At 30.7% G+C, this 15,300-nt stretch overlaps 1 protein-coding gene across 2 annotated transcripts; it reads right to left on the bottom strand.

The window, feature by feature from the left end:
* Positions 1-633: 633 nt before the first annotated feature.
* On the bottom strand, positions 634-15,300 carry LOC129907334 (F-box/LRR-repeat protein 6). Of its 2 annotated transcripts, none has more exons than XM_055983480.1 (10): positions 14,049-15,300; positions 7,483-8,262; positions 7,149-7,418; positions 6,877-7,087; positions 4,939-5,108; positions 4,732-4,872; positions 4,496-4,663; positions 4,203-4,435; positions 4,001-4,135; positions 634-3,524 (listed from the first exon to the last, which is right to left on the bottom strand). In XM_055983480.1, the coding sequence occupies exons 2-10, from the start codon at positions 8,191-8,193 to the stop codon at positions 3,278-3,280; spliced, it is 2,286 nt and encodes a 761-aa protein (XP_055839455.1). In that variant the 5' UTR covers positions 8,194-8,262; positions 14,049-15,300; the 3' UTR covers positions 634-3,277. The 2 variants fall into 2 exon arrangements, with proteins under 2 accessions (XP_055839455.1, XP_055839456.1); XM_055983481.1 differs by having other exon boundaries at positions 14,180-15,300.

The following is a 15,300-nucleotide window of genomic DNA, read 5'->3' as shown; positions in this document are numbered from 1 at the left end:
TACAAATAAACTTGAAACATCTATATTTGATTCTGTTGTGTGAAATTTACTTTTGAATGTTGTAAACTTAGAGTTTACACCTTCTAGGATATATTGCAACATAAAGAAAAAAATATAATTCTATACAAATTTATAAATGTTAAACTTACTTAAATTAAAAAAAAAATAATAAAGAGTTAAACACAATTTTAGCACAAGAAAAAATATTTTTAACAACTTATCACAAAAACTTGGATAACAAGTTTTTTTTTGCTTTTGTTTTTTTTTTTTTTTTAATAATAATTATTTTTTAGTTTTTTATTTTTAAATATATTTTAAACTAAAAATTAGCTATGTAATTCTGTATTTAATTATATTATATTGGATATCCAAAATTACTATATTATAATTTTATTACGTAAAAAAAGTGTTGTTTTATTCTTAAAATATTAATATTTTTTTTTTAAACATAATTACTTACAATTAATATTTGTTTGCAACATTCACTCAAAAAATACAAATAGAAAAAAAAGAACTATTAATACAATCGATATCCAAATTTGTAATATTTTATTATCTTAAAAAAAAAAAAATAAGAATGTGTAAATATTACAAAAAAAAAAACAAAAAATAGTGTGCTAAAAAGGCAAAATATAATATACAATATATTTTTAATATATTGTAAAAATGGTTAAAAATGTACTCACCATAATGATTGCAAATAACAAAAATACAATTAAATTTTTAACGTTTGTTACACACAGAATGACAAAGAAATGAGAGGGGGTGTATGGTTTAGGCAGGATATAGTTACATAGATGATTAACTTTTTGTTTGTGGAGTGACGTATTTGTTGAAAAAATTATTCAGGAATTTTAACCAAATATAATACAACAAATAAACGCCGTCGCAAGGAGCCAAGAAAACTGTATCAAAAAATTTAATAGGGATAATTTACAAAAATATTGGGTTGTTGAAAACTCGAAATAAATGTCGTCTGTTAATCCTAGCAGCTGCATTTTAGCTTAATTTAAAGGAGGAAAAAAAGTAATTCAAAGTTTAAAAATATGTTTTTAAGGACTTTTTCCAGCATGCCAAATTATTAGCTGTGTTCCTTTGGCCTAAAGTATCTACTGCTAAGTACTTCTGGTTGTATTCAACTCCATTTCTTCTATGGAAAAAATGTCTTTGAATGGATTCAGAAGTACTAAAAAGTACTTTGCTGAGCCCAAAGGAACACAGCCATTAAACGGTAATGATAACATCTGTATTGTTTTCATATTGGTTGGCAAAATATACCAATATAGTTTTTTTTACTTTGTATGGGATTATAATCTCAATAAGAAAGGCATGTTTTTTACACCACCTTACAATCTGGATGTGAAAATTTAGCCCGATTGCAATAGGAATTTTAATTTATTAGAATTCGTTAAAAATATTTTACTGTTATAAATCCAATGAGAAATCTCAGCGTAATTTTGTTAAATCCATGCAGATATTTCTAACTTTGAATTCAAATCAATTCAAAGTTATTTTAGCACGCATGCAGAGACATAAGGAATGTTACGCGACTGAGTCGGTGTGAAAAAGTCAAAAAATAATTCATGAAAAGATGGTGGATGGTGTTTGCCAAGATTGTTCTCCTTCGTTATCATTTTACTGTGCAAAAGTGGTCAAGTGAGTTTAAAAGAGGCAGAGAGAGTATGGAAGTCGACTACTGCTCAGAACTCCGCTTACTTGTTTTACGGATGAAAGCATTCAACAAGTCAAGAAACTTGTACTTGAGGATGCCTGAATGAAGGTGGAAATGATGGAAGAGAAGTGGATGACCACATCTTAGAAGGCTAGAGAGGCTTGTTGGTTGAGCCCGAAATCCATGCTGGACTGTTGCGAAAAAGATTTTGAGTTAGTCATTCACAATGGAGGGAAGTGACATCAAAAGTCTTGTTGGCTGATACAAAGAAAACTTTTGGACTCAAATCAAACACAAAGTAGGTACAGAAGATCCTGTAGCAGTAAATAAATATTACGCAAAAAATTATCCCTCTCAAACAACATCTAGGACTCGAAAAAATCGAAATCACAAATATGTACTATAAATCAAAAACAGCTCTTTTGATGCTATACGCGAAGAATTTTCTTTACTGCAAAGAAAATTTTCAGCCAAAGAACTCTGCAATAAGCAAAATGATCAAGCTTACCCGTAGACGTCAAAAGAATCTTCAGAACTTATAACACGTCGTTTAATTCAAATTTCAGATTTTGTACCAATCACAAATCGGCTAGCCTGGTGTGAGAGTACCAAAGTCTACATAAGTTAAGCAACCTCATTAAACCTTTTATTTTAGTTTGTGAACATAAATATACATATCAGATATCACTATCATCCTGGAACACTGAAGGTCAGTATAATACTCTTAGGAACCATAATACACAGCTGGAAATGCAGGTTTTTTTTTTATTGCGAAGAAGGTTCAGGATACCTTCGCAGACTTGCATGAGTATCGTTCTGAAATTAGAGGAAATCACCCAAATCTAAGAGGCTGTCCAATAACCAAGTTAATACTGTCGTTGAAGGGACCGCTGTGAGTATATTCGAGGAGTAGTAAACAGGCATATTCTGAATGAAAACTCCCGGGGAAATGTATTGTGCTTCCTTAAATTTTGCACTCTTATTCACCATTATTAACGCAAAGGGAAACAAATATTCTCGAAATACTTCCCCGGAAGTATTCAATCGACGCATGCGCTGGGGTTTTCAAATAAACGTTTTTGGAAATGCACTTTTGCAAAGCAAATACAAACTTGCGCAATGAAATATATACATATAAGAAAAGAGTGGACTACCAAAAAATACACACTTAATTGAACAGAAATGAAAGATCCTCTTAATTAATCCCAAATTTCACCATAGAATATTTTTCCACTTCTCTAGAAGCTTTGAGCAATTCAATATTTTAGGATTTGTATGTTTTGAAATGTTTTTGTTGTTGCTTATTGCACCATCCTTACTATTTGTCGTATTATTTTTGGTTAAAATCCTTAAAAAGCATGAAATTTGTTACTAATAAAAAAAGCAACATTTCTATCCTGAGTGCTGCTGATGTTTGTTGTGTGTGTGAGTTTTTTTTTAGAGTGTAAATTGTGTGAAGTTGTTTCTTATTTTGTGTTTTTCTTCTCTTTTTTTTTTTTTTTTTTGTTTTTGTCTTGACTAAAAACTAAAATTTATATCTATTTCTAAAATGACTTCCTGTTCTTAAATTGATACTTCTCTATTGGTTCGTGTGGTGGTGTGACATCAATTTGCAACAGGATCATCAGTTTTGACTTGTCGTTGACTCAATTCTGCGGGTAGTTTAACTTTCATCTGGACTTTAAGAACTTCTCTCAGTTCTTGTATTTCTGTTGGTCCATGCATTAGGCGTTTTACACCGCGCGGTAAGCCACGACATGAAGACAAATTTATCGAGTTCATGTTCGGGCAATTCGCTAAAATTTCCTTAACAGCATCTTCAGAAACCGATGATCCACAAAGGTTGAGATGACTGTAAAGTAAAGTAAAGTAAAGTAAAGTAAAGTAAAGTAAAGTAAAGTAAAGTAAAGTAAAGTAAAGTAAAGTAAAGTAAAGTAAAGTAAAGTAAAGTAAAGTAAAGTAAAGTAAAGTAAAGTAAAGTAAAGTAAAGTAAAGTAAAGTAAAGTAAAGTAAAGTAAAGTAAAGTAAAGTAAAGTAAAGTAAAGTAAAGTAAAGTAAAGTAAAGTAAAGTAAAGTAAAGTAAAGTAAAGTAAAGTAAAGTAAAGTAAAGTAAAGTAAAGTAAAGTAAAGTAAAGTAAAGTAAAGTAAAGTAAAGTAAAGTAAAGTAAAGTAAAGTAAAGTAAAGTAAAGTAAAGTAAAGTAAAGTAAAGTAAAGTAAAGTAAAGTAAAGTAAAGTAAAGTAAAGTAAAATAAAGTAAAGTAAAGTAAAGTAAAGTAAAGTACAGTAAAATAATGGAAGGAAAGAAAAGATATTTTTACTAAACATACCTCAATGGAGATTCGCTTCCCTTTTCCGCCAGCGCTCTTAGAGCATTATCAAGAGGTTGTTGCACATTTGCCCAGGCCAAATCTATTTCAACTAAACTATGCGCCCACTTAGAAGCTATCAACTCCAAACCGGATCTGTAAAAAAAGAAGAAGAAAAAATGTTCATTCATTGGAAAAAATAAACTCCTTTCTGTTAACATACCCAACATCTCTCGTAACAGAACATCCAGATAAAAATAAATGTTTTATATCCCAGGCTGGTAAACGAATAAGACTTTCGTGCGTTAAACGCGTACATCCTCTTACATCTAATAACTTCAGTTTGGAACTGCTCTTTAAAATCCTTTGCAGATGTTCGTCGCTTATGAGTCGAGATTCGTCTGTTAGGGCTGCCACAGAGAGTTCCTCAAGATCGGGGAAACCAGGAGAGTCCATCTAAAAAAATAGTATGTTGATTTTACAGAAATGTTACAAGATTAATTTTTGCATTCTTACCGCTTCCTGAATTGAAGCCTGACTGAGAGTTACATGAGAATTGGTAACACGTAGCACTTTTAATTTCTGACAACCATGTTGAAGTTTTTCTACGTGCAAAATTCCATGCGAAATGGCTGCCGTACGAACATTTGAGAGATCAAGAAGAACCAAATTGGGACAATGTGACTTTGTGTGGAGAAGAGAAAAAGTGAATTAAAAATAAATACAAATTTTCTCTCATATGAAAAACTTACTGCTAATATTGTTAAAATTTGTGGTATTCCAGCAAGTCTGTTGTGAGCCAAATGCAAATGGGTTAGGCGACCATTGATTGTTTGTAAGGAATTGCACAAGGATTGCAGGCCAACAGCACTTTTGCTTGCATTCATTTCGACCTGATGTTATAAAGAATGATAAAAGACAGTTATTTTCTTTCCATGTGAAAGAACGTCAGTTCTTACGTTTATCGAACTCAAGTCTAAACGCTCAAGTTTTGGTATGTTGTCAACAAGAAATGTTAGATGATCCGATGTGAAGCCTTTCCAGCCGTTTAATGTAATACCAGTTAGATTGGGACAGCTTTCCGATAGTTTGGCAAGGATGCATGATATATCCGTTACTTTCCAGTTGGCTTTGAATTAAAATAATAAAATAGTTTACACAATTTATAAAATAACAAAAATAAACTAATTTATTTGCCACAAGAACCAAAATATATTGTTCTGGTAGTTTAATGGATGGTGAACACGAATTCAAATTCAGAAATATTCCTTATTATCCGCCGTTTTTTAATATTACCGCAAGAAAGCAAAAAATATTTCTGACTTCGGATTCACTACCCTAAACTCTTCAGAAATGGATATTTTGGGTTTTGTTTTTCTAAAGTATACATCTCAGGACACTATTGATATTAGTTGGAGAAGTGAGAAGAGAATAACCTACAAGACAGCATTTTCAATACGAGTTATCAGTCCAATGTTGTTGCAACTTTAAAAATGAATTGGTAAACCGATCTTTTGAAATATGAATTTAAACATTCATATTTCAAAAGATCGGTTTACCAATTCATTTTTAAGTTGCAATTATTTTTAACTGAGAACTTGTATCGGAAAAAATTGTCAAGAAACTTCTTGTAATGTATATTTTTTCCATTATATGAGTGTAATTTTAATTTGAACCTAAGCCATTTAAAATTTAAAAAGATTTTTATTTGACCAGTTGAAAAAAAACCTGCAGATATTTTAGATTAAAAATGTCAAAACCTTTTAAATCAAAATCACCTATTCAGAAAAATTGTTAAAATAGTGATATCTTGTAACTTATCGTTTGAATGCAAAAAAAAAGTGGCATAACTTTTTTTGTGGTAATGTGAGCATAAAATAATTTTTGATTTCTTCGGTATTTAAGTGTTACAAAGAAAATACCGTTATTTTTTTAAATTTTATTTTATTAATTTGTTTTTGAAAAACTATCAACAAATTATACTTTTTAGGAAATTAGACGATTTACAAAATTTGTATGAAATACTGAAATTAGATTGGAATTATGTAAAAACTCGATATTTTCGACATTGGACTTTGATACCTCACAATGCAGTCACAATCTGCTTATGAATTTTCATTTCAACAATGTTTTGTAAAAAACAACACCTGAATTTCAGATCATAACCCCATTTGACGTCCACGTACTCGTCGATTTAAAAAAAAAAATTGGGAAGAAATAAATTTAAAGAACAAAAAATTTTGTTTTTGTTTTTTTGGCATAAAAAAACATACCATAACATACTAACAAACACAAACATTTATGAGAAATTGCATTTTGCTTAATTTAAACGATGTCGAATTTATTTTTACAACCAAAAAGATTGCAAAACTTTATTCACGTGAATAGTAGAATACCGACCAACATTACCAGGTTTGAATTCGAATCAGCTGAGGCTTGTTCTTTATCGTCTTCTGAAAGGGATTGTTAAGTTCCTTTCATGTTTTTATGGACATCGAAGAACACATTCGTTCTTCGAAGAAAATTCAAAATCATTTTTTTAAAAGCTTAGGATATATTCAAATGACCGGCACTGTATAACTGTTAAGGAAAAATAATGAAATTATTTTCTTAGAACTTTACTGTTCCTTGAAGTCCAAGATAAAAAAAAACTAATTGGCGTATTTTAACACTTCTCTTCCACCCTTCCCCCCTCAATGTATTTATGTTTATTACGCATTGACTTCAAAGTCCAAAATTATCAGGGACAGGAAAAATGGAAGAGACTTTACAAATTAATATCTGAGCAATAGAAGATGTCAGCACTATTTAAACGCGTTACAAAGATTACGATCTCTCCTAAAAAATTAAGACCTTAAAGATTCTACGATTAATATTAACGGTGGTTTTATACTTACAAACATTCAAATCGGTGCATCCTCTTCCTCTATTTTCAATAAACCACTTGAGCTTTAATTCTGTGCGATATTTTTCCTTAACCCAGGTGCTAAGGTCCATCGAGCGCCATAGGGACGAAGTCAATGAAACATTGCGCCATAGAGCACAAACTCGTCCTAATCTAAATAGCGTCGGCAGAGGTCCTTCTTTTTCAACAACATTTTGAAAAATCTACAAAATAAATAAATTTTCAAAAACATTTTTTAAATGTTTATTTTACTAGAAAACTTACTTTTAAGAGCACATTTTCGGGAATTGTTGATCCCCAGGCACTTTGCTCGACGGGTTCCTTAAAATTTGTTGCATCACCCCGTTTAGGTCGATCAGAATTGTTATTTGTTGGTCTTTCTCGTCGACGTTTTGTTTCGTACTCAGAATCATCACTATCGACACGTGTTTTCGATTTGCGCGATCTTTTCCTATTCGGTTTAGTTTTTGTTGGTGTGTTGCCGCTGTCTGATTTTTTGATACAGAGTTTAATGCCAATTTTATTGTCACTAATCTGTAATTAATAATATAAATCTTTAGTTCCTGGATTATAAAGCAAAACGAATGAAAGAACTTACCTCACTCTCATATATCGCAACCAAGGCTTTTGACTTCTTTTGTTTACTGGACTTTGGTTTGCTTATTTTCTTGTTCATCGGCAACATGAGTGGTTTCCCAGATTTGGGAATTGTTCCGTTGGCGATGATATTGATTGGTTGGACGACTCTCGGTGATTGATCGCCACTACCTGACGCTGGTGAGACCGCTGATGATTCCCCAGATTGTGCTGATGTGGCTGCCGCTGTAGTTGTTCCTACAGCCAAACCACCACCACCACCAACAGTTGAACCATCTCGGCCAACAGTTGGTGAAAGTTGTGATTCTGAAGCTGGCGATGATGTTGCAGTATTTGTTTCATCTGTTTGAGTTTCTGACTTTGGAGGTGACAGAATATTGTCTGGTACTGAAGACTCTTGTGAAACATTATCAATCGTTTCTGGACCCTGTGATTGCTTTGTGTTTCCTCCTTGCGGCCTACAAATGCCTTTATCTTCTTTCATTTGATTGGTTATTTCAAAATTGTTGCTAAAATTTGAAGCTGACGACTCTTTTGCTTCGGAATCTACATATTTGGAACGAGTTTCTCTTTTTTTATCAAATGCATCTTTTGGTGATACACTTGCAATGTTATTAAGTTCTTCACCAGATTCAGAGTTTGATCGTTTGGGTTCATTTTCAGCGTCTGTTTGCATAGAGGCTGCTTCAGTTTTATCTTCAGAAAAATCCATTCTGTGTTTTTGGTTGTGTTTTAACTGAATGTTATTTGAGAAGTCTTTGCAGGTTCTACATTTGTTTAACTGAATGAAATAAATTTGAATTTTTGAAAATCAGGACACAACAAGTGTTAAAAAAGTTAGTAATGTGAAGGTAGAACTGAAAACATAAAATTTTGAGCTTGAAGGATATGCAATAGGTCCTGCAGCAAATGCCTAATTTTGTTGCTAAAAAGAATACCAAATCTAAGTCACTAAAATGTAACATCAAGTTAATACGACCGAGTCGAGTACTTTTTGTATGTTAAGAAATTTAGTTTTCCAAAAATCATGTACAACAACAACAAACATTAAATTAAGTTTGTCGGTAAATGGTTTTTGGATGATCATAAATGAATGTATTAAAGCAAAACGCGGGGATTTTGGTGTGATGCGCACACACACTCCCACAAAGTAAATAAAGGCCCTTTTTGGTGATAAAGAATACATGATATCTTTATCATCTCTAATAAATGTATCTGTAATCATTGCTTCCGGTTGTTGATATTGGAGATGTAACAACAATTCAACATTTAACTTTTTGGGTGCAAATAGAGAGACTGGTAATGGTAACATTATTTTCATGTGGGTTTCTCTAACCGTCGCGTCATTTTGGAGAAACAAAACGCAGAAGTAAGCGAGTTAAAAAATCTTACCGAAACGTATTATATTCCCAATGTAGACAGATAAATACGCTCTATTTTTTACGAAGTCATATAATTTGTAGGGCAATTTAAAAAATTCATCAAAAAATGTTTTTTATTAAAAACGAGTCTTCAGATTTTTAATACAATTTTTGTACATTTATGAATGTGCATTATATTAGGTACATACGAGGGTGGGTCAATTCGCGAAATGAAGATGTTGGAAATGCAATTCAGAACATTTTTGTACCTTATACAGAAATATCAAAAATATAGTGAAAAAAAAAAATTGTTTGTCCAATATCATCATATGACACATATTTTTAAGGTAATTTTTAATGCTGAATCAATTGGTACGATTAAAAACAAGAGTGCTTGTTTTTACTTCAACAGGTGATATATAATCAAAACCCATGTGAAAAACATGATACACAGATGAAATTTGGGATGAAGGTTTTGGATAAAATAAATAATAAATATTTTTGGTGAAAGGGTTTTATGGGTTGAGTTATGTGCGAGAAAGGTATCATAACAGCTGACATAAATTTAGTTAATTTTTCAAAATTGGTGAACAAGTTTTGTTAGTTATAAGAACTAAGAATCTAAAGAGTCTACAAAATTATCTTGAGTTAAAGGGTGTTTTTTTTTAAGAAATGATGAAATTTCGGAATTTGTTCCACAAAAACTGAGAAAAAATGTAACATCAATGAAAATTGGAACAAATATTTCATTTATAGTTGAAACTGGATTAACCGGGATGGTCGGGACCGAGCCTATTACGGATAATTGAAAATCCCGAATAATAGAACTTTCTTTACTTAAAAAGAAAAATGTGTAGGTATGTTGGTATTTAAGTTTTTATTAAAAAATGTAGGTACTAACAAATATTTTAGGTGAACGGGTGTAAGGGAAATCCGCTATATGTCCGATAAAACCAATGGTATAAAAGTACCCTTACGAAATTTATTAAAAATGTTGTCTTCCTTAATGGGAATTACGAATAAAATAAGTTTATAATTTTTTTTTTTATGTGAAAAGGTGTTTTTTTTAAGAATAGAGGAAATGTCGGTATATTGGAAAAAGTAAGTAATATTAAGGGTACCCTATTGAAATTCAGCAATTGTGTTATGTTAAAAAAACACAATTTCAATTTTTCAAAAAAACACAGTATAAAGTTATGTATTAAAGAAAAGAAATTAAAAAATATGTTTTACGAAAGGTGTAAGAGCATCGTATTATAAATAAGAGATTGTGTCGATGAAAATTTATAAACATTTTATTATAAAATAAAAATAAAAAAAGGAATGTCATTTTCACCAGAAGGTGCCTAATTCCGAACACTAAAGTGCCTGGATTCCGAACGTAATCAATTTTAATAATTTTCTGCAACTATGTATTTTAGACAAATACTCTCTTATAACTAATTTAGCAAAAATATTGAACAATTTTGCTTGTTGCTTCCGACTTTAAGAACGTTAAAATACCTGTGCTGTGCGTTATCGGCTTGAATTTTTTTTTTAATACCCATTTCCCTTATAAATCCTTTTTCATTTTTTGATTTGATATGTTTAAAACAAAAATTAATACAAAACATGCCTTTTTTTTTTTAATCTAAAGTTTGTGGATATGTTGTTGAGTTGAGAAAATCTTAAGTTGACCCACTATAGAGTTGAAAATCGAAAGTTGAATACTTCAACTTTTAGTGAATAAAAAGAAATTCAGAAGTTGAAAATACAAATCCTCAATCAAGGTTCAGCTTTGAGTAAAAAAAATTTGATTTTTGCAAATTTTGTATAAAAAAAAAATTATTAAAACAATCAGCCCAGTTATAAAATTTAAGTGGCATCGTGTTTGTTTTTTGGAGCCTTGAATGCAGGCGTTTCCTTCAAGATGAATCCAAATATCAAAACAAAGTTCCCAATAGTAGGTAGCTAATGGGTAGATACAAATACAAAAATGAAGATAGACTACAGTAAAAACCCGGATAAGTACCTCACCTTAAATGCCCCGTTTTGGGGAGCGAGTTAGGTACTTACAAGAACCCGCTTTAGTGCTCATAGGCACTTATCTCTTTATTTATTCAATAATAAAAAATAACATGTTTCATAACTAAAAAAAATTTTCTTCACAATCTAAATTTACTTTGAAAGTTTAAAATAGCTAACAAGTTAGGTTCTGTCTTTAGTAAAATTTTTGAGTTTTAAAGCGCTATAGCAAACGAAGTTTTTCTTATTGTTGGAACTTGTTTCAAATGTGTACTTAAAAGAAATTTCGGCAAGTTAATTCAATTATAAATACAGTTGAAACTCGATTAACCGGGATGGTCGGGACCGAGCTCATTATGGATAATCGAAAATCCCGGATAATAGAACTTTTTTTTCAAGAAAAAATTTATATGCATTTAAGTTTTAATTAAAAAAAATTATTTCAAAAACTAGAAAACAAACAGAAAATTATTCCATAATACCTAACAATTAATTTTTTTGTTTGAATACCTATATAAATCGTGGGCACAAAGCCAAAACCACGAATCTTGAAAGTTGTAGTTTTTAGAAAAAGTCTTCAAAGTTTTGGAAAGTCAAGCAATATTTACTCCAGTCAAAGCGTCGGAAAAAAGGGCCTAACCTTGCGCACAGAGGCACTGTCAGTTTTTATTTCATGGATCGATAGGGGTATATTTAAAAGGCTACAAAATAGGTTAGAAAAATGTCAATCATGATATAAGCTTTTTCGAAATAATGACAAAAATGTGTTTTTTAACAACAAGAATTTGAATTTAAATGGCTGCTATTTTGTATTTACTCACTCAAATACAATGAAATTACATACAACGATAGAAAATATTATAAGGAAGAGAATGCATGTTTATTTTTTGGTCTACGACCATCTGGAGCAAAGATATTAGCTTAGAAGTAAATCCCAAAAAATGCATTTTTGTAATAACTCCGCTAAAAAGAACGATCAGGTGGTGAGAAATTGGGTTTGAGCCTTTTAAGAAGTATACCCCTATCGATCCATGAAATAAAAACTAACAGTGCCTCTGTGCGCAAGGTCAAATGACGCTTTGACTGGAGTAATTATGGGATCTCGTGCAAAGGAAATTGATAGTTTAAGCTTCTAGGCAACAAATGGAGGATTGGGATCGATAAAGGGAATAGAGGGATCGATAAAAGTTAAATGACGCAATAAAAGGAAAATGTCAAAAAATGCGGTTTTGGCGTTGTGCCGACGAATGTTATGAACTTTAAAGAAAATTAAAAAATTGTTGCATTATTGTGTGACTGGGGTCTTACCAAATTTTTTTCTTCGATTTAATTAATGTAAATGCATTGAAATAGCAATATATCCTGATATGTTTTCCAGGAAAATTCTACTCACAAAAAAGAACTAAGTAAAAAAAAGAACCTCTACAAAAAAAAAATTGAAAATCTTTTCTTTATTTTTGACTGCCCATTTTGTATATTTTAGCTAAGTTTTCATGGGCACACTACTTTTATTAAGTTAATTTGTCAAATCCATTTTGTTTTGTATTGATAAAACTTTACGTGATCTTTTATTTTCCCTTAACAAAAAAAACTTGACTTGCTTGACTTACGGTTTTCCAACTAAAACCGAACATTATCCAATACAAACCTAGATACAAAACAAAACATGCGTGTCTGTAAGATTTAACAGATACGAAATTCCGTTAGTTTGGAGAAGTGAAGGATCTTCCTCTGTCCTCATGTAACGGATAGTAGAGTTTATTACGGATAATAGAGTTTAAATAAATACATTTTCTTTATTGTCGAGAAAGAATGTCAAATAATTTCATCACGGATAAAAGAGCTTCCCGGTTAATCGAATCCCGGATAATCGAGTTTCAACTGTATTTGAAATAGCAGGCAATTAAGCGGGGAAGGTAGGTAGGTAGTTAAGCAAAAGGTACTTAAGAGATGAGTTGTAGGTATATGAAAAAATACTTAAAATTTTGGTTCTAAAAAAACAAAGGTACTTATGGGGGTTAGGCACTTAAGCGAGAGGCACTTATCCGGGTTTTACTGTAATTCGAAATTTTATAATCGAGCTGAATCAATTCATTTGTTAAAGTTTGTGGCACTTTAAAAAGTTAACTCTTTTTAAAAATTATAATCTTGGCTTGAATCTATCATGTTCTGCCTTTCGTATGCTATAGATTTATTTTAATCGCATAGCGATTTAAACTTAAATACAGTTTCGAGATGGGAATGATACTAAAAACACTTAGGGTTTTCAATTCGATAAAATACAAATAGCATTGATACCAAATAGTTAATTTGAAGATACTAACTATCTTCAATGAAAAACATATAACGTAAAATAAAGGAATAGGTAGGTAATACAACCTTACAATATTAACCTTATTTAAATAGTAGGTATCTTCGGCATATTGAAATATAAATGAAATTAATTTTTTTTGTATATCTACCAGAAATGTACATTTATTCAAACCAACTTTCTTCAATAAATTGATTAAACTTGCTTAGGAATACCTACACAGGTTCTTCCTGGTGCAAAAATAAAAAAAAAAAGTTGATAACCATCATCAAGGTTTATTAATTTTCAACAACAACAAAAAAATGCTTTTTCATGTTCTTTCAAGTTCGCTCTATTGCAAATTACAAAATTGTTTGCATCTTGCATTTCGCAGTATTATTAATAAAAAAAAAAACAACAATAAAAACGAAAAAAACATAAACAAACTCGTCATAACATGAAAAATGTTTTTAAAAAAACAATAGAATTATGTAGATATTAATTAAACATGGCTAATCTACTTGTTTCCCTACTCCCTCCCAATTTAAAGATTTCTTACAATTTTTACAAAAAGAAAACAAATATAATTTCCAATAAAAAAAAAATTGCAATTAATCCAAACCCCGCCGGCAATTACATAAAAATAATAATAATACAAAAAAAAAAAACAATATTCTTATTGCAATTAGATAGAAAGAGAGATAGGGAGAGTTTTTAACAAATATAATTATTCCACTTCATCAATACAGTTCTAAATCTATCACCCTCCCACTCACTAACAAATGCATATCTCCCTCACATACCAACTCACTTATTATTATTTATGGTTTTTATTTATTATTATTCTTCATAAATTATAATTAAAAAAAAAAAAAAATTGCCAACTAAACTTGCGCATTTTCTTTCACTCACCTGGTTTTTTACAGTTACAAGAAAAATAAAAACAATCAAAAAAAAAAGTTAGAGAAATAATTTCGATGAAATTCAGCAAGTGCTGTCTCTTTCTCAAAATGTCATAAATAATATTGTAAACACAACACTACCTCCGTTTTTGATTGTGTCGTTTGTCGATAAAGAGAAATGAATATTAAGGATGTAACAACACTATTCAATGTTTCTTTTATTCTTTTTTAGGTCATTATTCTTTTAGCCACTTGTGTTATCAACATTTTACACAAAAGTTAATGCACTTTTTATGAATTTTCTTTCCACCGTACGCAAAAACAGATAAGAAAAATTTTAATTTTTCAACGCAATGCGATGGTGTTATTTCCTTTTTTTTATGAGGCGAAGGCGAAACTCCGTTTGCGAACGACAAGAAATAAGGTGTATATAAAATTTTTGATTTTTTTTAACGAAACTACAACTACACACAATTCAACAACACCAGAAATGTGGTGAATTTCTTCTCACTCTTGTGCGGCGCGAGTCGAGTTTCTCACATACAATTAAAAAGAAATATCGAAACACAAAAATTCCAACGAACGATATGAAAATGGAGTCGTCGCGAGAGAATTTTTATATTCTTTCTCCTTCTCTCCCCCAACTTTTTAACTACACAAACACAAGAAAGACAAAAAAAAAAAACACTTCAACTTGAATTCTTTCAAATCTTTCACCACACCACTAGACAAGACAGCAGCACGAAAAAGAGAATTAGCAACAATTTATCTGTATAAAAGAGTCAGCAATATACTTGATCGGTGCATACATTGCGGTGTTACCAAGTAAACAAGTGCATGTTAAAAGGAGACAGAATGCATTTTTAGGTCATCAAATATAAACTTGTATCATATCTTTTTCTCTGCTTTTTTTTCTCGAGTAAACACCTCACACAAAAAAACGATGGAGAAAAAAAACCAAATTGACCAAAAAGAAAATGGAAAAAAGTGCAAAAAAAAAAGAAAAAAGTTTCACTTGTAAAAATGCTGGATGGAGATAAATTTTGATTGAAATATTTTTGGACAAATTCACAATTGGAACATTTTGAATGTTTTGATTGAGTTTTAAGGTAGATTTTTTCCAGATATTTTTGAAACGATTGTCGCGAAAATTTGATTGCGCTCGTTTTTTTCCAATTTCCGACGTATTCACACACTACTTGGCGATACAGAGAACTTTTTTAATCTGGCTGTTTTTTTTTTTTTTTTTGTTGTGTAGTTTT

Source organism: Episyrphus balteatus, chromosome 1, assembly GCF_945859705.1.
Source record: "Episyrphus balteatus chromosome 1, idEpiBalt1.1, whole genome shotgun sequence".
Classification (NCBI taxonomy): Eukaryota; Metazoa; Arthropoda; class Insecta; order Diptera; family Syrphidae; genus Episyrphus; species Episyrphus balteatus.
Note: the sequence above shows the minus strand (reverse complement) of the source record. Positions and strands in the feature narration are given on the sequence as shown.

Bases quoted from the DNA above. Each gene is read 5' to 3' on its own strand.
- LOC129907334 (XM_055983480.1), bottom strand. From the start codon at position 8,193: ATGGATTTTTCTGAAGATAAAACTGAAGCAGCCTCTATGCAAACAGAC. The intron at 7,419-7,482 runs GTAAGTTCTTTC...TATTAATTACAG, and splicing joins TTGCGATATATGAGAGTGAG to ATTAGTGACAATAAAATTGG. The intron at 3,525-4,000 runs GTATGTTTAGTA...TTTACTTTACAG, and splicing joins GGAAGCGAATCTCCATTGAG to TCATCTCAACCTTTGTGGAT.